Source organism: Leptodactylus fuscus, chromosome 10 (assembly GCF_031893055.1).
Source record: "Leptodactylus fuscus isolate aLepFus1 chromosome 10, aLepFus1.hap2, whole genome shotgun sequence".
Classification (NCBI taxonomy): Eukaryota; Metazoa; Chordata; class Amphibia; order Anura; family Leptodactylidae; genus Leptodactylus; species Leptodactylus fuscus.
The window spans coordinates 42,016,440-42,039,139 of record NC_134274.1 but is presented as its reverse complement, the minus strand read 5'-3'; the positions used below and the strand labels follow the sequence as shown (position 1 = coordinate 42,039,139).

The following is a 22,700-nucleotide window of genomic DNA, read 5'->3' as shown; positions in this document are numbered from 1 at the left end:
GAAACAACTCTTGAGAGGTTGAGTAGTATTATTACCTTCTTTAAAGTAGGTCAATGCGGGTTATAAAACATAATCATAACTTATATGGCTGATTTATATACAGCACAATGTGTGATAAAAAGAAGCAGCCCCCTGGACATCTTTCCAGTCCACCCCTGCTGTTGCACCATAGGCGTTTCTGTGCTTTGTACGCCCCCTTGTGACGGTTATATGTATCTCCAGTCCGATAGATCTCGATTTCCTTTTCATATTTGCATCCGATTCAAATTCAGCTTTGAGAAATAAAACCTGTATTTTGAAGGATACAACTATCTGAAAATGGGGTGGTGGTCTCAATCACTGTCATTACACAAACATAAAACTGTATGTGCCGTCACCAGTTGTGTCCATTAACTTGCAGATGGTGCCTGGACATATAATGTTAGTCTGAAACGGCACCAAATCGTGTGGGGTAATTTGGAGCGGGGACAGAGGAGGGTTCATTTTAGTGATAATTACTAGAGATGAGTGAGTAGTACTCGATCGAGTAGGTATTCGATCAAATACTACGGTATTCGAAATACTCGTACTCGATCGAGTATCACTCGCTATTCGAATGGAAAAGTTTGATGCAGAACCAGTATTGATTGGCCGAATGCTATACAGTCAGCCAATCAACGCTGGTTCTTCTCCTACCTTTAGAAGTCTTCTCTGTGCAGCTTCCCCGCTGTGTCTTCTGGCTCTGAATTCACTCTGCCAGGCATCGGGCCTGCGCATGCCCGCAGAGTCAATAAGTTTTCCCAGTTTTTTGTAGTAAAATTAGGGGCCTCAGCTTATATTCGGGTCGGCTTATACTCGAGTATATACGGTACTCAGCGGATATACTGGATCATATGATCCGTAATATTGTTCAAGAACACCCACTAAGTGAGTTGCAGGCTAAAATAGACCAGATTGTTTCAGTTTGTAATGACCACCCAGGGTTCATGTAAGCAATCAGTAAATAAAATTGTTCTTTTTTTTTTTTAAGTAATAGCTGTCCTGGGTTTATACAAAAGGTCAGTATTGCTAAAACTCCTCAAATAATATAGAGTACCGGGTACAATTTATCCCCCAATAAAAAGTTAACATTAAAATAAAGGTAAAAGTAGAAACTGCTTACCTTCTGTGGATGACTGGATGCATAGCACCTCACAGCCGCAGTCTCCCCTTTTTTTTAAAAAAAAAAAAAAAAAAACATTGGTGGGTGTGGGGAGATGGTTTCCCGCACAAAAGGCGGTCCACGTGCGGTGGCTCGGCGTCATGGGCGGCACACTGCGCACGCGAGAGCTGCCTGCGCATGCGCACCCGTAGCCACAGCTCCACCGAGATTCCAACCGAGATTGTAACAATATTGGCATATAACTCAGGAAAAAAAAAAAAAAATTAAAAAAACATCAGGACACCCAATGTCAGTTTAGGCCATCAATCGATCATATACGGCACCCGATTCTGGTGTTCAGGGTAAAGGTGATACATGGTAATTACACTTACCAGTAAGCCGGTTTCCTTGAACCATAACAACATCTTCAAAGATTGTACCCAGGGACAGGAAAACTATCCAGCACATTACCAATGCCCAAACAAATAAAAAAAAAATTTCTATTTTTTCCCTGCAACACCTTTATACTAAAAAAAACAAAAAAACAAAAAAAACAACAACACAACAACCAATGAATAAGATACCATGGACCCATCACCCACCATCATCCTTTACTCACCTAGGCTTATAAATTGTCATATCCAATAGTCTCCTAGTTCAAGTCAAAAGAAATTAACTTTCTTCCGATTTGGCATTGCACGTAAGTTTTTGAACTGACCAGTTCTTACAATGGCATACAAGGCCGAATTCAGCAAGTTTAAGACCAGACCATAAGTCAAAGATGATCAACAGAAGCATCCGCCAATAAATCTTCTGCTTTGGTTATAGTAGAAAAGGCGTCCAACAGATTTTCCAGGGGAACTTTGGTAAATGAGTTAGAAAAGCACTAACAAAAAAAGTGTGGTCACAGAGGCTGTCACTTTGTGTGTCACATAAGGATTGAATGCTGCTGAGGATTCCTAGGCCTTCGAGAAAACCGTCACCTTTCTTGTCAATCAGAAAACCTGTTACCAAGACTCAGCGATTGCCACATCAATTTTGGAACATCCTATGCAGCTGCTTCATGCTCATTAAATGTCCACTTTTTGTTGACTACAGCCTGATGAAGGGACCTAACAGTCCCGAAGGCTTGCAATCTGTCATTAAAGGGGCTCTATCAGCAAAATTATGCTGATAGAACCTCACATATGCGTGAATAGCCTTTAAAAAGGCCATTCAGGCATTGCTAATATTATATTAAACTACCCCCCCCCCCCCCTCCGATTTAAAATAATACCCAAAAAGAATATGATAATCGTATCGTGCACGCTGGGCGAGCATGCACGGTCCGACGTCACCTTTAGCCACGCCTACATCTTTCTTTTTGCAGCGATGTCCTCGGGTCCCATCTTCCTCGTCTTCTTCCGGCATCAATGCTTGTAACCCCACGCTGGTGCAGTAGCAGGGGAACTGAGTATATTGAGCATGCTCAGTTCCCCTGCTACACCTCGGGTCCCGTTTTCCTCGTTTTCAATCCCGCGCCGATGCAATAGCAGGGGGAACAGTGCAGGATTACAAGCAATGACGCCGGAAGAAGACGATGAGGAAGACGGGACCTGAGGACAGTGCTGCAAGAAGAAAGATGTAGGCGTGGCTAAAGATGACGTCGGACTGTGCATGCCCGCCCAGTGTGCACGATACGGTATGATTATCATATTCTTTTGTAGGATATTATTCTAAAACAGGGGGGGGGGGAGATAGTTTAATATAACATTAGCAATACCTGAATGACCTTTTTAAAGGCTATTCACGCATATGTGGGGCTCATACAGCATAATTTTGCTGATAGAGCCCCTTTAAAAAAAGGAATCAACTACTGAGAACTCTCAATCTTTACATTGCTTTGGGAGTGAAAACCTAATATGGTTCATTCTGTTTTCTATGCATATATTTATGTAGAGGAATGATAGGCCAACGTCTTGAACTGATCTTACTTCTTCCACTTTTATTGTAGGTCTTCCTACCTTAAGTAACAGTTTCTTCTGGAGTATTCACTGCTTTGCCCGAATTTTCTTCTGCACAAGAGGAGTTAGAATCTGACTCGGGGGAGACGATCCAGTAACAGCTTTTTTCCCCTTCTGAGATCGATCATGAAGCCAGTTGTATATTAAGGAGATACCGACACTACCATAATGGTTAGAAAACCCCTTCGTGGAATGTTGCGCTTCTTAATTATTTATCTCAGAGATGGGAATTCCTCAGCTACCAATTCTACAATATAAGTATCACAAGTAGGCTTTCCACAGGTTGATGCAAAATTAACATTCCCTAGGTTGGGGCATTAGGTTTTTGGGACCTCTTTCCTGTACACAAGAGTAGATATGTAGTAAAAAAGCATAATATCTCCAAAAAAAATCAAAATCCAAAAAGGACAAGTCTTAGGTCTAGTTCACACAGGGCAGATTTTGGTGTGAAGTCCACCTCAAAATCCACCCCCTCACAATAGAGGTCTATGTAGACCGCTAGTGCTCTTTTTGTTAGTCCCCGCTCGCGGAAAAAAGGAACGAGTTGCCCTTTCTTGAGGCGGATGACGCAGTGGTGGAAATTGCCGTGGCACATCTGCGTCAAGACAAAAGCCAGTCCCTCCGGACTAGGCCCATTCATTTGGGCCTACTCCGGAGCAGGAAGCCGCATTTTGGTCCTATTCTGACACGGCTAAAACCTCCATGAACGCCTTCCAGTACTCGCATCCTCCAAGCCTCTGTTTCCAGCTCAGGTCTTCTGTATACAGGTCTCCTGGTTGATATCACCAGCGATATCCATTTTGTGCGAGAGGACCAGTGTAGCCAATACCAGACCTCAAGGGTGACCTTATCATAAATTGCACGTGACATTGTTTGTGAGAAGGAGACCATTGAGGACCGTGAGAGGCTGTAGAGGGCACAAACAGCCATGGGTCTTATATGGAAACAAATGGACCTGTTGCTGATGAAGACGAAGCCCAGGGAGAGGAGAGTACCAAGTCTATAGGCCTACAAGCAGCAATATTAAATAATAATAAATGTGTAGGACACCCCTTTAATCTTTTGAATGCCCTGCGTCACTTACTGTGTGAGACACACTGACATGGGGATGGGAAAGAGGAAGCTTGTGCGCCCAGATAGGTTTTAGACAAGTCTTCATTGCGGTCTGGGCCCAAATAGAAAAGGCAATGTAAATACTGCTAAAATGTACACGTGACGTGGATGTCGATCATAAGTTGGACTTTAGCTCTAGAACCCCCGAGCCTTTAGGATAAGTTCAGACAGAGATTTTGGAGGTTCTGGACCAAAAACCGGGTAGCCGCGGCTAAAAGCCCCTACAACTGCACCGGCATCCAGCCGCGCACTCCACTCCGGATTAGACCCAATGAATGTGCCTAGTCCGGAGGAAGGGAGTGTCTTCGGGTCGAATCGCGAGGCGACTTGGCCTGAAGAATGAGCACCTTGCTCCTGATTTCAATGGGAGCCGTCTTTTTGGTCAGGATTTTGAAGCCGTCTCCGTGTGAACTTCCCTCAGTTAGCCTCTGTACAGCTGACTTTTTACCACGCAACGACAATCTGTTATCAGTCGACCGCAGTGTTCGATGTTCCGTTTTACCCAATGAACGCATTTTGGCTCAAAAACGTTGGTTTTCTAACATTTATGGCCACCTATTCTTTGTACAAGGTGCCACCTCAGTAACTTCTCATTCATCGGTCTATCGCAGAGACTCGGGATCCCAATTTAAAACACACAAGCACAAACCATGTACCACAAGAAAGGCTCTTTAATAGTCATAAGTCCTTTAATATTTTTCAAACAAAAAAAAAATTGTACATATTTTCCAAGCTATAGAAAGAAATAAAATAAAAAACCAGGGCGGATTCGGTTTAATAGAACTATTTTATATATTTATTTTGAAAAATACTTACAAAAGCAAAATGTTTTGACACTAAAATATTTAAATTTCTCCTCTAGCTGTTAACATCGGTGGGTTTACGCATGCAGTGATAACAGTCATCTGCTATGGACTTGCTACAATTACCGGAGAGAAGGATAAAGGGGCGGGGGCAGGGCATTCTTAGACTACCGTGGCGTTGCCCCTCCCCCCCTCCTCCCTTACAGTAGTCAAGATTTTGTGCTTAACTATCTGCATGGTTAATGCTGGGTTTGCTTTTCAACTAATACTTCCAGTCCCTTGACTGCACGCTGGTTTATTGTATAGAGTGCCACTGGCCAAATGCCGGCTCTTGTCCCTCTGCCAGTGGTGAACAGGTCCTTATCTGGCAGCAAAAAGCTATTAAGGTAAATTCGAGGAAGGACCAACTATACTATACACCCTGTAGAATTGCAGTGCATGGGTAACTTAAACGGATAGGGTCCTTTGGTCGCCACCAAAAGGAGTCCAACACATAACAAAAACGGTTATTTTACTCTAAGGATCACCACTGCAACATATAACTATTGCTAACTGAAGCAGGGTCTGAAAGAACAAAGGCAATGGTATCCAAAATACTTAGGTTTTTACTCCTCGACTGAGTAGTTGATAAACACCCTGTACACATTAACGCTCTTGTTTCGAAGCAGGTTATTGCTATTCGAGCACCGTACTGACAAGGTTAGGAAAATCAGCAATTGTTCTCGTGGTTTGCTTAAGTGGAAGAATGATTTGTCAGCAATTCACACACCTGAAGGAGCTGTGAGCTTGTAAGAGTATGGGACGTCTCCTAGCTCTGATCTTACGTCATTGCAAGGCCCTCCTGCACCAGTTGGGCAATCTAAAAATAGTAAATTTACGATTCCAAATCTTGACCAAACAACTAGCACAAAGGGACGTTCCACAGGCTTAAAGGTGTTAAGACAAGACTGGCGATCACACTACAAACAAATAACCTTTGCGTTACAAGGCTCGGATCAAAAGGTGTAGGATGCAAATCTGGCAGCTTCTGTAACTAGGCGTACAAATACATTTACCTCCCATTTCTAGGTAAGGCAGGAGTAGCCCTCCAGCTGGCTGTACCGTATACGTCAGAGGCAGAAGAAAAGGTCCGATGTGGGGAATAGCCCAGATGCTGCCTCCAGCCACCCATTTGAGGGGCAAAACTGTTCTGTCTCCAGTCTTCTTCTGGTGGCATGTCTACTCTCCTAGGACCCTGGATTCTAGGCTGTGGAGCAAAAGCTTTCGCCATCACGTCTCCTCGACCCATGGAAGAGCTACGTGGCATACTTAAGGTGCAGTACTCTGTTGACGGTGATGGTCTGCGATTCATCTTATAGGTCTCAAAGCCCCTGTAACTCGATTCTTGCTGAAACAGACCATTGGGTACCCTTTTACTAGGGGAGCCCATCAAGCTAGAATTGACCATGTTTTGGTCAGGTCCATTTGCCTGCACGGTGTGACCCGACCACTGGTGGTAGGTTGGAATGTTATGTTCCATCGCTCCTGGTGGTTGCCAAGAGTCAGGCGAAGACCTCTGTGTTGAGAATAAATTGGATCCGATCTTGGGTGCCCTTGGGAGAGTTGCATAGCTCACTGCCATATCTGAGTGTTCGGTAATTCGGACACTTTCACTCCTGTCAGGCATAGCCAAAAGCTTTTGGACAGTCGGGTCTCCTTAAAGTTAAAAGGGAGAGAAGGTACAAACCATTAAAGCTTACATTTTGAACAGTCGGCTAAAAAACTGGATCATGCAATAAATTATTAACATGTATGATGAAATATTAGTGTAGAGGACAGACAGGTAAGAATGGGCAATGGACCCAGAGAGTAAACCCAGAAGCAAAGATTATGTTCACATAGCAGAATTTTGCACAGATTGTGAGGCGGATTTTGTCTCAAAATCGGCAACAAATTCTGATCATGGTTTGCCCGCTTTGTTTTCAATGGGTGGCAGAGATTGAAGCCCCCTACTTTATCTGGAGTAGATTCCTCGGTGGCATGAAAGCCATGGCGGAAATGTGTGTAAAATGTAGAGGAACTTGAAGTAGAAGTCTGCCTTAAATTAAGATTCCATTTCTGCCATGTGAACTTACCCTAACAGCTTGTTCACACGGGGCAAGAAGGGGCGGATTTTGTTGCGTAATCCAAGTCAGAATCCGCCCCCTCACAATGGTGGTCTATGTAGACCACTAGCTTACTTTTTTTCCCGTGAGTGGCATGTTGCCGCTCATGGAAAAAAGTGAGCTGCCCTTTCTTCAGGCGGATTCCGTGGCTGATTCAGCCCTGGCGTCCGCCTCGTGACAGCAACCTCCAGACTAGACCCATTCATTTGGGCCTACACCGGAGCAGGAAACCGCGACTGTCAGAAGTTGCGACAGTCGTGGTAGGCGCATTTTGGCCCTATTCTGACAGGGCTTCCCGCATCACAAACAGGACCAAAATACGCCACCCCGTGCCCCATGTGAACTTATCCTAAGAGATGAAAAGTATAGGCGAAGTGGACATAATGGCTGTCACACAAAATGGCTAAAGAAGTTATAAAGAGTCCGTGTGTTTCAGGTCCATCTGTATTCTTCATTACTTGTGAAGTCTAAGCAATTGTCTATGCCATTACTTCTGTAGCACCCCCTTTAGCAGCAGCAGATAGATGATACATCGACAGGGTGATATTGTTGCTGCTGTTCTGTATGCAAGTTAGACCTTCTCAAGAAGGAACAAAACTGGCTCTTTAGTACAACTTATAGGCATCTACCTTGTAAGTCAACGTCCAACTCTTTGAAAAGAGGTGACTAGTTATGTCAACCAATCCAGACACCCCTCTGTAGACAACGGTTTTGAGGTTCTTGCTTCTTAATAAAAATGTCTCTCTTCCAGAACAGAGGTCTACAAGTGACTACTAGTGTTGAGAGAGAAGTATTCAATTGAATACCTTGCCGGCATAGGAATACATGTAATCGGCCAAACACCAAGCCATAACCCCTTGGTATTCGGCCGATTACACGCATTCCTATGCCGGCGAGTTATTCGATCGAATACTACTCTCTCAACACTAGTGACTGCCCCTGGTTTGGCCAATATCCTTGGCAGGTACAGTACAGCCATGTCTAAATCACACTGAACAGGTATGCCATTTACAATACATGGAGTGTCAGGAAATATTGGCATGCAAGGAGGTTTCCAATATCAATATACACGGTCTACCAATAAGTATTTGGGCACCTGTGGGCCAAGTGGCAATTACAGCCTCTACCCTCCGGAACTTCCCACAAGTCCTTGTAGGCCGGTTAGTGGTATTTTATTCCATTCGGCTTGGAGAAGCCAGGTAAGTTCTTTCACCAATTTTGGACGGCTGTTGCACCCCCTTAGTTTAGCGATCCAAATCATCCCAGAGATGCTCGATAGGGTTCAGGTCTGGGCAGGCCAGTCCTGTGGGTGACCTGATTGTCCCTGTACCAAGCCATGGTAGACCTCGCTACATGACAGCTGGCGTTGTCATCCTGGAAATAACATTGGTCTGACCCATAGAACCACTATAATGTAGGGAGCACACTATTATCTAAAATAGCGCAATAGGCGTCGGCGTGGAGTTTACCATGTACTGGGACCAAGGGTCCATACCAGGAGAAACACCCGCAGACCATAACTCCATCTCCGCAGAACTTTACTGGGTGTCCAAATACTTATTGGTAGACACAGGCTGTTTGATAACAGAATGTGACTTGACTGTTTGTATCTATATATTTTTTAAAATCTATTTAATCATTTATTTTACAATAGATTTCAATCTTCTCAGCTCCTCCTGCTCTGAAGACTGCACTGAGGCAGATTCACATTGCAGCCAGAGTGCGTTCAACAATTAACATTACGGCCACAAGGTGGTGCAAATCTATGAGACGAACTAAAACAGAACAGGGGCATCACTTACACAACTGCACACCCTTTATTGCAAGGTCACATGATGGAATTTTTTGCAGTGTTAATCGTCTCCTAAAATCTACTACTCATTCATTTCAATGGGAGGCTAACAAAACAAAACAAAAAAAAAAAAACCTGACTGATCTTGGGACATATGTCACCGAACCTCTAATGGGAGCGTAAATCTGTCTTAGATTTCTGTGATGTATTTTGCATAGGGGGTCTTGATGCAAAATCTGCCATAGCAGAAACATAAAAGAAAAAATAATGCATGCTTGTAGTTCGCTATTGAAGTATAGTTCATGTTACCCTATACATCTACCAATAATGTTGGGATATGCCTTTAATGTATGAATACCTTCCACAGATCCTTGCAATAAAGAGGCTGCAACATCGGGTAAATCTGATCCTGAAGGATAAGCCATCAATTGTAAAGTCACCCCTGCAACCATTTTATTACATTTCTCCATAGAACTTAGATATATAGTACTGCTTTGTGTCTACAGCTCCTTGAATCCTAATGTAAAGGATTGGGGTCCGAAGTGAGTAACACAAGGCCGCAGGGTCTGACCGCGCAGGATTTCAATGCATTTTTAACAAAGTGTAGAAAAGATTTCATCAAGACCATCTGCAAAGTTGCTTCATTATTTTCTATATACACTGGAGAAATCGCACGGTTGCAAAGGTGTGCACAGCCTGTGAAGTGCGAGACATCAGACTCTTCTAGAAGCATCCAAGCATGCCTCCCATAAATGCAGGGAAAGAAATAAAAAAAAGCAGAAGTCAAGGCAGCACAAAGGATATAAAAGGGAAAAGCAAATGGCTTTCAATGAAGTAATACAATAGCATACATGAGATAAATCAAACATGCAGGAGGGTTGTGTGCAGTTACCTGGTGGCCTGTGTGCCTCACCCACCATGCTGGGCGCCAGTACCTCATGAGATGGGTGCTGCATCTGGGTTGGGTAGTGCTGGGGTTCATAGGATAAGACAGAAGGATTGTGGGTATAAGGGTAGGAGGAGGAGCTGTGAGAGCGATGACTGCTGTCCGCAAGTGGTTTCCTCTCATTGGATGCCTCCTTTTGACAAATGAAACAGAAAAAAAATAAATACACCCGATAAAGAAGATGGTTCATGTGAAACAGGATAACATTTCGTCATAAAACAAATACTTGCATGAGACAACATGTGGCTAAATGTACCAACGTACAGGAACGAATGCGGACACACCACCAAGTGCAAAGCAGTCTAACAAGCAGGGGCAATGCGATCGGCAGACTACAAGGCATGACTTATGTTAGACACCCGGTACCGAGAGACAATGGCATAAAATGCAGCGCTTAGCCATGGCAGCTACGATTATTGCAAAGGGACGATGACATAGACAATCAGTAATTCAGAAACAATGTAAAAGCTATGGTGATAGCAAAGGTGGACTGTCAATACATAGGTGTAACCATCATGTAGCGCCATACTTTCATCGTCATGATGTAGATTAGTGACATGCTTTCGTAGTCGTGGTGTAGCGTAATAACATGCTTTCAGTCGTCACGTAGTGCCACAATGTAACAATGATAGGGCAGCACAGCATAGTGGCTCAGTGGTTAGCATTGATGCTTTGCAACATTGCAGTTTCAATCCTTGATAGAATAAGGCACCACTATATTGGTCAGAGTTTGCCATGGTGTAGTAGGCACCAAAGGATTGCTCAGTGTGTGCCAAGATGTAATAGGCACCGAGCTAATGGACAGTATGTGCCATGATGCGATATGGAAAAAAAACGTGCCGTGATGTCATAGGCAACAATCGAATGGTCAGCATGTGGTTTCATTTACTAGGCAGCGATCCATAGGACAACACTAAGCTAATGGTTAGATTGTGCTGGGATGCAGTAGGCACCAAGCCAATGGCCTACGTGTGGCAAGAATGAACAGCACCAATGTAATGGTCAGGGCATGCCTCGAGATCAGAGTCAGTATGCCATGATGACTGGCAACAATACCCACAGTATAATTGATGGAAGTTCTCATATTTTTGTTTCTAAGTGTTGAAGATTGCTTCTTTTACTATCAGACACTTCGTATCTCCACTAGAACATCCAGGATTTTATCCAGCACCACTTTTTAAAGCAGTTTATGTAAAATGTTGGGGCAATTCTGTGTCTATCAGATCCAATGTGCTCAATCAAGTTGTTGCTACTTACAAAACTGTGAGAAGAGACTAGGGTCTCTTCCCTGCTAGAGATGACAGTCCCACTGAGGCTCCGTGCCAGCCGCCGGAAATTCTCTGCACTGTACAGCTCGTCTTCCTCAGACCTCCTGCCCTGGTCCCTGCCGTGAGTGACCTGCAGGCGCACACACAGTTTGGCAGGATTGCTCAGAACATATAGTACCAATTATACCCACATAAAAGTATGTTATTTTACAATAATTCTCTCTACTCTTTAGGGTATCCCAAGGGGTCACCAGAGCCCACATTGGCTAAAAGAGACTATAGCAACAGAAAAAGGAGGAACGAAGGAAACAAAAAGTCACTTTGTTCCTGTAAACCTGCCTTGCTCACCTAACCATAAGACTATAAGACGTAACGGTGGGCCCTAACCCTGAGTGCAATAACATGGGGCATCTGGAAAGTTATAAGGATATCTTGTAACTGCTCAATGACCTAGTAGCCAATAGTAGACATCATGGATTAAGAGTTAGTATTTGATGCAAAGCGAAAGAATAACAGCTTTGTACAGTATATAGAAATGTATTATATATATAGTGTAATGTATATATATATATAGACCCAGATGCAGAGAGAACTAAAGAGGACACAAATTATAGGGCATGCCAGAATCCAGCATCATTCATTACTCTCAGACATACTGGATTGCTGCTATTATCTTATTTTGGAGTTGCACAAGGTGACCTGACTACAAATGATAAACTAGTCCCCTAGGCTAACCTTAGATTACCCTAAAAACTGTACAATGAGTTAAAAGGGATCCTATCATTAAAACTAATTTTTTTCTGGGTACCACATAGGAATAGCCTTAAAAAAGGCTATTCTTCTCCTACCTTTAGATGTCTTCTCCATGCCGCCGCAAATGAGTTGTCTTGCAGCACTGGGGGCGTTCACAATGCGGCAAGAGAAATCTCCAGCGCCACCTCCGTCTTCTTCAGGAACGGGCTCTCTTCGAGTCTTCTTCGGCGGTGGCTTTAAACTTATAGGCCTCGGGCAGCCAACTGCGCATGCCGGCTGGCCATAAGAAAATGGCCGCTTACAATACTGTGTAAGCGGCCATTTTCTTGTGACCGGCGGGCATGCATAGTCGGCTTTGCCCTAAGTCCAAGGCCTAGAAGTTTGAAGCCTCCGCCGGAAGAAGACTCGTTCCTGAAGAAGATGGAGGCGGCGCTGGAGAGTTCTCTGGCAGCATTTGGGACGCCCCCAGTATTGCGAGAGAACTCATTTGCATATCGACGAAAACCGGATTTAATACTGAACAGCGGCCTGTTGTAGACATCTAAAGGTAGGAGAAGAATAGCCTTTCTTAAGGCTGTTCCTATGTGGTACCCAGAAAAAAATGAGTTTTAATGATAGGATCCCTTTAATGGGCTCTAGGAAACCAGAAGTAATTGGACTTCCTCTTGCAGGCTTCTAAAAGGTGTACTTAAAGGGGATGTCCACATTGGATATTTATCTATCCACAGGTTCGAGAATAAATGTCTGATACCTCAGACCTTGATGATCACTAAAGCAATGCCCCGAACCAATGGTTGCTCCTCAAGGCACAACCTCAGTGCACATTTGGATAGAGCGGTGTATGTAGCATGCACAATGTTGACACTGCAGTCAAGCACTAAGGAGGAACACAAGGCTCAGGAACCCAGTTCATTAAAGGGGTCCCAGAAATCAGATATTTATTAACCAGTTAATGGGTGAGAAATATCCATTATGGGCCAACCGCTTTTAAACATACATTGAGATTAAGGCCCCATGTTACGGAAACACCTTTTTTAGTTGCAGGTTTTGTTGAGTTTTTTTAGTCCGTAGTGGATTGGGCAGAAAGTAGACGTACAGGGGCTTCCCATCATCCATTCTTGGCTTTTGCAGCAAAATCTGCAACATAAAAGCTGCTTGTCTGCAACATGGCTTCTCAGGCTGAAGGAGTTTTTCGTGTGTTATCTCGGCCTACAACACCACCACTGAGCCCGTGTGTGAAGCAGCTTATTCACACAAAGATGTAAAATCATGGCTTTGAAGAGATTTTATGAATATCACATGACTCATGACCCCAACACATCAAAACACCCAATGAATTGGCATCCAAAGCAAGTATGTATGGTCGCCTACTGTAAGACAAATCGTAACGTGTTCGGTTTTGGTTCTGACCGAACCTACCTTAGACACAGGTGAATGGGTGGTCCCACAGAGACTGCGTTCTATCTCAGCGGTAGGTGTTCTGGACAGGCCTCTGCCCGCAGCATGCTGCATTTTTCTCGTAGATGTGTTGTCCAAAACTTTTGGGTAAGAAAAACATACAATGGAGACATGAATAAAGTAACCTGGTCCAGATTATTCCCATCTACGAGAACTTGATATTTTGCATTTCTTGCAATGTAACAAATTTCGCCCTCAATAACAAAAGGTGGAACAGGATATGGGAGTGCGCTACCATTGTAGATAGATATAACACTTACATGGTTTTCCAAATGTCTGTCGGGAGTTCTCAGATCTCCATTGCAAAGTCCTGTTGCTTGGACAAGTCTGAAGACTGGTGTTATATAAGGTATCCAACTCGGAAACCTCACGCTCAGAATCCTGCTTCCAATCCTGCCGGAGATCAATGGAGCTCTTTGATAAGCCGTACCTTACAGACTTTCGATTGGAAGAGAAACTCGGACGAGCATGCTGTTCCACATCTGTATCCTCCACTTGGGCGCTATAATATCTGCTAACACTATCGACCCACTGGTTGGTGGGCACAGAGGCTGGCAAATGTACCGTGCTTCCAAATTTCACCTTTTTCTCAGCTTTGTAGTAACACTTGCCACGGTTCACACCGTCAGCCATGTCTCCCGGTAACGCTACATTATGGCTATTGAGATGGTTTATACTAGATCCAGTTATATGACATGACCCGTCCTCAGAATCTGGAGAAGTACTCGCTTGATCCGTGCTGACCGACTTATTCTCTTGCATGACTAGAGGCTGTGGACTAGATTCGGTCTCCAAAAGGTTCAGTGAATCCTGTATTTGCCCCATTGGTGGAGACTTCTGTTCAGGGCTGTCTATTCCAGTAAAATTCACACCGAAACTGCTTCTCTTTGGCGAGCCCCCTTGTAGCCTCTGGAACTGTTCTGCAAGAGAACGCACCAACCCTTTACTTTTCGGAGCCTCAGCTTTGCTAGTCTCGAAGATGACCGTTTCGCTTGGCTTATTTAATATGTTGTCCTGGCTGCTTGTTTTCATGGAGACGTTAGCTGGATGAACATTGAAACTACTTGCAACAGTTGGAAAAACTGGTGGGACGATGCAAGATCCGACCTTATCTTCACTTGTATGAATTTCTGTACTGACCGATTTGTGACAATGGCTGGGTTGGTTGTTTCTATCCGGAGACTGAGCTTGTGCTCGACGTGCCCAGGGAAATAACAACGATGGCAAAGAACCAGATTTGATGCCATTGAGTTTCATCTTCCGCAGAGGTATAGGACCATCTTTTGCTTCGTGTTCCTCCATTGCCTTACCGTTAATAGGGCTTCCGTTGGTAGCTCGATCACTTTTTGGGTTTTTGAGTTGTAGATCTGGGCTACAGTCATCCACTCTTAAAATTTTATCAACCGTGCTCTGTGTAGGAGTTGAGGCACTCTCTGGGGAATTAGGACCTGAAGGAGCACGGTAGTTAGAAAAGGTTTTGCTACATGGGCAATGTTCAGAAGCTGACAAGCTGGAAGACTCGGCAGACGATGGAAGCAACTCATGGCTAGAAGCAAACGGGTGTGGTAATGGAGTGGATGTGAAGTCCTCCTTTGTGGTTGTCTCTGCCATTACCTGATGGTTCACTGAAACTTTGTCCGTGATAGCCTGGTCACTGCAAGGAGGCGAGATATCATTTGCCATATTATTGGAAAATAGATTAAAAACGGGAGTTAAAGCCGATTATGAAAAATATATATTATAGACATCCACCAGCACCGCAGCTGTTATAGGACATCGGTCATAGAAAATTAAATTGACACTATAGATCAATTCCACATTTTATGTATACAATTTTAAAGTTGGCAGAATGTTCTAGCGTGCTGGCAAAATATATATTTTTCATATTTCAGACTGGAAGATCCAAACAGAATATAGGACGGAACGTCACAAATGTAAAAATCGGGTTCGGCACTTACAAAATCAACAAATGCAAATAACAGTAACATGACTAAGCCGCAATGGAATCGATGCAGAAGAACAAATATGAACTTCTTCAATGTATTAGCTTGGAAGGCTTCTGGTCTCTTGTAGCAAAAATAGTCACACTCTCTATACATGAATGTATGGCAGTACTTGTACAACACTGCTAAAGAGATGCTTTATTACATGTACGGAGATCTATCTTTTTGCTGCAAAGTATCACCTGTGTTTCTGTCCAACCAAGATGTTTCCACTCAAAGGAAGACTATAGGTGGAGAACAAAATAAAATACGCCGAGTGTATAATGATCAGCATTTAGCTTAAAGGCTAGGTCTACCTTTTTAGTCAAATTTTGTTTCGTTCTAATTCTGCAAAAAAAAAAAAAAAAAAAATTGCCAAGTTGCCTCATTTTTTTTTTTTAATTTTTTTTTAAATGCTCCAAATCCCAAGATGCCAAACCTTGTAAAGTTGGATCTTGCAGTCATACAGCTGTTACTGCTATGTCTAGGACAAACTTTTTGCCGAGAATGGGTTTAAAGGGATTCTATCATTAAAACGCATTTTTTTTTTCCTCACTAACACATAGGAATAGCCTTAAGAAAAGTTATTCTTCTCCTATCTTTAGATGTCTTCTCCTCGCCGCTGTTCGGTAGAAACCCCGGTTTTCGTCAGTATGCAAATGAGCTCTCGCAGCACTGGGGGCGGGACTCAGCGCTCAAAAAGCACTGGGGGCGTCCCCAGTGCTGCGAGGGAACTCTCCAGTGACGCCTCCATCTTCTTCAAGAACGGCCTCTTCACGCGTCTTCTATCCAGCGGTGGGGGTGAAACTTCTAGGCTTCGGGCAGAGCCGACTGCACATGCCCACCGGCCACAAGAAAATGGCCGCTTAAAATACTGTGTAAGAGGCCATTTTCTTGTGGCCGGCAGGCATGCACAGTCGGCTTTGCCCTAGGCCTAGAAATTTGAAGCCTGCGTGAAGACGACGTTCCTGAAGAAGGAGGAGGTGGCGCTGGAGATTTCTCTTGCAGCAATTGAGGACGCCCCCAGTGCTGTTTGAGCGCTGGGGCCCACCCCCAGTACTGTGAGAGAACTCATTTGCATACCGATGAAAACCGGGATTTCTACCGAATGGCGGCGCAGAGAAGACATCTAAAAGGTAGGAGAAGAATAGCCTTTCTTAAGGCTATTCCTACATGCAACAGGGGTTGATCTGCAGCAATTCCTATTTGTAGGAGAAAAGTTCTGCATCAGGCAATTTTTGATGAGTGTGAACTTGACCTAAGGGCCACTTACTAAAAGACGGACAAAATTACATGGGCTACTTTGATTATATCAAGTAAAAATAATTTAGTGTATAAAGCTAATTTTTTGCACATTTTCACTGCTTTTAAAATATAAAGTTGACAACAGCCAGCCTAAACAGGGAGGTGCTAACGCAAGACCTGCGCTGATCAATATACAGTCAGTTTTTATTTTATGTATAGTATTCCTTTAAATGATTTCCAAGTCATGTTAAGAGTAACAATTCTCTAGTTCATTCCTAGTTAAGGAAGTTTCATGGCAGCTACCTTGTAGATTGGTTTATAACTCCCCCCTTTGGAGAGGGGTAAGCTGGTGGCAGCAGTTGAGGAATTGTCGGCAGCAGCATGCGGTCCTGAAGAGTCCGTGCCTTTCGTAAACACATTTGCAACTTCTTATCTGCTAGGGTTCTGCAGTGTGTGCTAGATCTGGCATCATGCATGGCAAGTCTGAATTTAGCTAAAATGCAAAAGAAAACATAGCAGAAACAAATGCACGCACACAAACCAAAAATAATGAAAAATAGGATGCCAAAAAGAGCATAACATGGAATCATGCAATACAGAGGGGGGAAACAAAACATAATGCATCCTAAGAGTTATCAACAAGGCACACGTATGTAAGCAATGCACCCTGAGCATGTTAACTGAGCCAACAGAACGGATATGGAAAGACTGGCAGCAGGAACAGGCTCCTCTTTATCCACCTTCCTGTGTAAGCGCCGTCACCCAAAAATACAATAGTCTGCTCCATTTCAAAACCTGAGAAATTACCATATGCAATGTATTTAAAGGGGGTCGCCTGAGATTTGTGGAGAGCTGCTGCCCCCGTGGCCCCCTGCCATTGGATTTGCTGATGTGTCCTGCACCAAGGATATGCATATACAAGCATGTACCAGCTGCAAGTCAGTGTACAACCTAGGCCCACAGAGGACAGAGACCTGTATAGCACATCGACACTGCAGAGAAAGTCTACAAAGATTGGTCGGGACCACTGGAACAGCAGTACTGGAGTTGTGAGGGATCAACATGGCTGGGTTTCCAATTTTACTAACTTCATTTTTGTAATCATGGACAACCCCTTTAAGAATTATGTTAATGGTCAGATCTATGATTTCATATCATCTTGACATGCAATAGAAACTGGAGCAGACCATTATCAGCGGGTGAAATGATGGGTAACTAAATAATAATGTATGTGATAGAAGACAAAGGAATCCACTTTTTTGCTTAAAGGGAATACAACGTATTCAGTCTTATTCACTCTATTTAAAATGGATTCTTTTATCATGTTATAGCCATTTATTTTTTATTTGTAAAGGAGATATACACTTCCCTCCTGCATTGTCTGTATACACATTACAGCACGGCAAGTGTGCGTTTTATGGCTGCAAAGAATAGTAGTCAATAGAAAAGTTACACATTATTGGTACAAATTCCAGGGTTTTATGGCACACGGCTCGGATGAACAACAACAGGTTGATGCCTGGGCTTATCTAGACTTGCAGGAGTAAAAAAAAAATGCTGTTCTTACAGGTCTCTCTGTAAATGAGACAATGATCGGTCAAATGAGTGTTCTTAATATAGAAAGAAGATCCAGCACTTCCCGACGTCTTAAAAACTTCCAATCTTTATTTTCAATACATTAAAATTGAAACATGGCAACCATCATAGGGTGAAAAAAATATATGGCTACGCGTTTCAGGACACGTCTGGTCCCTTCCTCATGGCATGGCATTAAGTGTTCTTAATGTTCGCTCCCGATTGTTGCCTCATGTATAGAGGGCAAAGATCAGTTGACAGTAAAGCAAAGACTACTAGCAAGTCTGACAGTATCCTTTATGGTCCATAGAAGATGCTCAAACTTTGGCAGCTTTCCCTGTGCGCCAAAGTTTGAGCATAGATAGATATATCCCTCAACACTTGCCCATTGTGGCCAATCATTTGTGCAGTTGTCCACTGCAAATGATTGACTTACATAGCAAGTTGTTTGGCCATGAAAGGGGCGTTAACTTGTACACCCACTGACTATAGGGAATTGACAAGAGAACTACAGGGAATTAGGTTATTCTGACTGCCCTGGTGGCCAAGATAAAAAAAAAAAAATGTAATATTTTTCGACTTGGGCTTGGTTCACTTCTGCATAGGAGTCTTAGGTGGGAGACTGGTCAGAGTTCTGCAAAAAGCCGAACAAGTCCGACTTCACGTTAATAAGAATGAACACCTGACAGACCCTTTTTGGTCACTGAGGTTCATCGGGCTCCATTCACAACCTCTGTTTGTGCATTTAAAGGGGTCCTATCATTGGATACCCTTTTTTCCTGACTAACGTCAGAATAGCCTCAAGAAAGGCTATTCTTCTTCTACCTTTAGAGGTCTTCATTGCGCCGCCGTTCAGTAGAAATCCTGGTTTTCTTCTGTATGCAAATGAATTCTCTCACAGCACTAGGGGCGGTCCCAGGAGCTCAAACAGCACAGGGGGCGTCCCCAATGCTGCGAGAGAACTCTCCAGCGACGCCTCCATCTTCTTCTGGAATGCCTTCTCCTTGCGTCTTCTTCCGTCCTGGGTTACAACCTTCTAGGCCTCGGACAGAGCCGATTGCGCGTGCCCGTGGCCGCTGGCATGCACAATCAGCTCTGTCCGAGGCTTAGAGGATTGAAACCCAGGACGGAAGACGACACAGCGAGAGGCCGTTCCTGAAGAAGATGGAGGAGTCGCTGGAGATTTCTATCGCAGCATTGGGGACGCCCCCAGTGCTGTTTGAGTGCTGGGGCCCGCCCCCAGTGCTGCGAGAGAACTCATTTCCACACCAAAAAAAAAACCGGATTTCTACTGAACGGCGGTGCGGAGAAAACATCTAAAGGTAGAAGAATAGCCTTTCTTAAGGCTATGCCTAAGTTAGTTAGAAAAAAAAAAAAGGGTATCCAATGATAGGATCCCTTTAAACATGGATACCCCGATGCTAGTGTGACCCCATGTTATTTAGTTGGTGATGCGATTTTGTACTTCTTACTATTTTTTATTTCTTCTATGCACCTCTGGAGGGTTTTTATTATTTATTTATGGGATTATTTTACAATAATGAGGGGCTTTAAAGGAGTTTCAGGATCAGAATACTGAAACCCTATCATTAGGATGCATATCAATGTTATAGCGAAGGGGGCTCAATAAGGAGGTGACCATGATTGCCAAAGCGATGAGGTCTCTTCATACAATTGACCGACTGTGGGCCAAGCTATGTTTTTGCAGGGAAAATTAGCTTTCTAAGGTCGGCCATACACATAAGAGAAGAGTCACGTGACCCCTTAAGCTAACCCATGTGTAACCCCCTCACAGGAGTTACTAATGGTTATTTGGCCATAGAAGTGCCTTACAAGTTATGATAGATTGTATGTGTTGTCATGTTTATTCTGTATTCATTTGTGTAATATTGTTAAGCTATTGTTCTCTGGTTTCACTTGTCCTAGTGAGCTGTGGTCTCCATAGCAACACACACTATGGTGGGTGGATCTGTAGCTGGAACAGGAAATAGTCATAGCAGGGAGAGGAAGTAGTATTCTGTAAGAGCCAGGGAAGGAGAAGCAAGGAGAAGTGTAGCAGTGGCCATCTTGTGTTTCAGACACTGTGTTGTGAGGATTGCCATAGCAGCAGTAGCAGGACAGAGAAGCTGTGTGACAGCGCCCCCATCACCATCAGTAAGAGGACAGGCTTATATCAGGCTAAGCAGAGCTATAACCCTGGCAGCCTGCACCGACCTCTACAAGGTAGCTGAACTCCTGCAGTAAACCATAATCTGGATCTGCAGACATCTTAGACTCTCTGCTAATACAGGGGAAGGTGTCATCCAGCTACAAGCCACTGTGCCACAGCTCACTGCTACAGGACAAGTGACCAGCAGATGCCTGTTACAATAAAGCAGTGAGCACTTCTACTGATCCTGGCCTGGACATTGCCTTCCTTGCAGCTAAGCCCTGGGCTAAAGCTCTTTGTTGGAGGGAGCACTGGCACCCACATCACCATCTCCGCCCAGGGACCAGCGGGTGTCTCAATACTCCAACTGGCGTCACATCTAACTGACTCTGCCTATTACCCTGTGCACCTCTCCTGGGAGTTCTGGTGCCAATAAGGTCACCGTGACAGTCCAGCCTCCTGCACGGTTCTCCCGGGGTGGTCGCACATGTATATGGAGGCCTCCCGACTCCCTTAAGAAAACTTTTGGGAGGAGAGGGTTCATGTATAATCGGCCCCAGTAATGATAAGAAAGTAGCAAGTAAGACTTGTCTTCTAAAATCCTTAAGCGCCAATGTCACCGTGGGATCAAAATCCTGATGAATTTGGCCAAAAAAAAGCTGAACAATGCCTGACCTTCATCTGGGTGGCAAAGTCATTAAAGTTTCTATTCTGATCCATGTGAGGCTCAGATGAAAGAGATGTTTTGTTATACTTGTCACATGAAAAATAATTGGAACCGAGAGCGCTGTTTCCACACTGCAAAGTCTCTTTTGTAGAGATGCCGCCAAAGCAACAGAAGCTGAAATAAAGCAATGAAGGATTTCTTATTTGAGTTAACAGCAATTTGCAAGATTCTGTCAAAATCGAGAGACAAAGGTCACCTTCCACAGCCAATAGCTGAGCCACACAATGTTAAAGCATGCCATGTTAAACAATAGAGAATAGAAAGCAGAGTTAAGCGTTGGTTATGAGTTACTTACAAATAGCTTCATTACACAGCGCCAAAGCCGTCGTGTAATCTCCTTTCTGCTCCAGCCTCAAGGATTGCTCAAAGACAGAATCTGCCTCCTGCATGGACCGCTCAAAGCTGTCGCTCCTCCCTGTAATAGCCACACAATTGTCCGTTTCTTAATTGCTTCTTATAGATCACAACCCGCACTGTCCATCGCTCCTTCTATAGTTGCTATGGCCGTCAAGGAGCTTCCAAAAAGCCACCCCGACTACTGCTTGGTAACTACACCCAATGTTTTCACAGGAGCTTGTGCCAGTCACAATAGATTAAATCGCCTGCCAAGTAGCACTGACACTAGCCATTGTGGTGCAACGTGGAAGAAACAAGACAAATGGCTGCTGTGAATAGGCCTCAGAAAAGCCAGAACATCCCCACCCCAAATCTTCAAAGATTGGCTTCACCGAGGTTAAATGTTAAACTTTCAGGGAAAACATCTTGTCATGTACCATATTTCAGTAAGGAATGGGTCCAAAGTCAATGTTAACAGAGGAGAAGCTAGATTTTCTATCATTCGGTTTGGCATTATTGTGAATACTACAGTACTCAGTACACCATAATATCGGTCTCTTGTACAGTATGTTTGCTGTGGGTTAACAGTTTTTAAAGAGATCCTATCAAACGCCTTTTTTTTCCCTCAGTAACACGTCGGAATAGACTTAATAAAGGCTATTCTTCTCCTACCTTTCATTGTCTTCTCCACGCCGCCGTTCGCTTGAAATCCCAGTTTTTGTCAGTATGCAAATGAGTTCTCTCGCAGCACTGGGGGCGTCCCCAATGCTGCATGAGAAATCTTTCGAGCTCTGCCTCCATCTTCATCAGCAACGGCCTCTTCACTGGTTGTCTTCTGGCGCACGGGGGGGGGGCGTAGGCTTGGGTGTCAAAATTCAACGCATTCACATGTGGGCGCTTACATGAGCATGTGCACTATGCTCCTGTAGTTCTATGGCCGTCCGCATGTGAAGTCAGCTCTGCAGAGCCGACTTGTGCATGCGTTGAATTTTGACCCCAGAAGAAGAGGTGTGAACAGGCTGTTGCTGACGAAGATGGAGGTAGCGCTGGAGAGAGTTCTTTCGCAGCATTGGGGACACCCCCAGTACTGCAGGAGAACTCATTTGCATACCGACAAACTGGTATTTCAAGCGAACGGCAGCACAGAGAAGACAATGAAAGGTGGGAGAAGAATAGCCTTTCTTAAGGCTATTCAGACAGGTTACTGAGAAAAAAAAAGGCGTTTGAATGATAGGATCCCTTTAAGTATATTCCACACAATGGAGGAGATTTACCAAGTAAGTAGA

At 44.0% G+C, this 22,700-nt stretch overlaps 1 protein-coding gene across 6 annotated transcripts in view; it reads right to left on the bottom strand.

Annotated features, from left to right (window-relative positions):
- Positions 1–4,965: 4,965 nt before the first annotated feature.
- USP54 (ubiquitin specific peptidase 54) overlaps positions 4,966–22,700 on the bottom strand; it is a 65,032-nt gene continuing 47,297 nt past the window's right edge. For 2 of the 6 annotated variants that reach the window (XM_075257437.1, XM_075257438.1), the window contains 7 exons: positions 21,374–21,493; positions 16,931–17,120; positions 13,661–15,054; positions 13,362–13,480; positions 11,179–11,319; positions 9,868–10,054; positions 4,967–6,734 (listed from right to left, as the gene is read on the bottom strand). In XM_075257437.1, the coding sequence (XP_075113538.1) occupies positions 6,091–6,734; positions 9,868–10,054; positions 11,179–11,319; positions 13,362–13,480; positions 13,661–15,054; positions 16,931–17,120; positions 21,374–21,493 (2,795 nt within the window). In that variant the 3' untranslated portion in view covers positions 4,967–6,090. Of the gene's footprint in view, positions 6,735–9,867; positions 10,055–11,178; positions 11,320–13,361; positions 13,481–13,660; positions 15,055–16,930; positions 17,121–21,373; positions 21,494–22,700 lie in introns of those variants that run through there. The other 4 variants (XM_075257440.1, XM_075257439.1, XM_075257441.1 and 1 more) reach the window with 4 other exon arrangements.